The sequence below is a fragment of the Eimeria mitis genome, genomic scaffold (assembly GCF_000499745.2).
Source record: "Eimeria mitis Houghton genomic scaffold, Emh_scaff339, whole genome shotgun sequence".
In the NCBI taxonomy this organism is placed as follows: domain Eukaryota; phylum Apicomplexa; class Conoidasida; order Eucoccidiorida; family Eimeriidae; genus Eimeria; species Eimeria mitis.
In genome coordinates, this window is record NW_013571730.1 from 18,251 (window position 1) to 18,584 (window position 334).

The 334-nt window shown below is 57.5% G+C and overlaps 1 protein-coding gene across 1 annotated transcript in view; it reads left to right on the forward strand.

Moving 5' to 3' along the window:
• Positions 1–334, forward strand: part of EMH_0008610 (uncharacterized protein) — a gene marked incomplete at both ends in the record, with an annotated part of 7,493 nt that overhangs the window by 2,655 nt on the left and 4,504 nt on the right. The window contains one exon of the mRNA XM_013498386.1: positions 1–10. Within this exon, the coding sequence (XP_013353840.1) occupies positions 1–10 (10 nt within the window). The remainder of the gene's footprint in view (positions 11–334) is intronic.

The window sequence follows — 334 nt, forward strand, 5'->3', positions numbered from 1 at the left end:
CTGAGGGAGTGTGCGTTGCCTCTGTGCTGCTTGCTGCAGGGCCCCCCGCCTGGGGCCTCTCTTGAGGAGGTCGTTGCTTTAGCTGCTGCAGCATACAAAGCAAAGGCAGCAGCAGCAGCAGCAGCAGCAGCAGCAGCAGCAGCAGCAGGATCGCAGCAGAGATACACGCAGCTGTCTCTCGTGGATGCTGTTGAAGACGTTCTTACTCTGAGCCGCCCCACAGACAAAGAAGTGCAGCTCGCGCTAGCCAGCATAACACAAACCCTGCTGCTGCTGCTGCAAGCAGGTAGAATAGAAGTACTCTATAGGAAATGCTGCGGCTCCAACTGCTGCT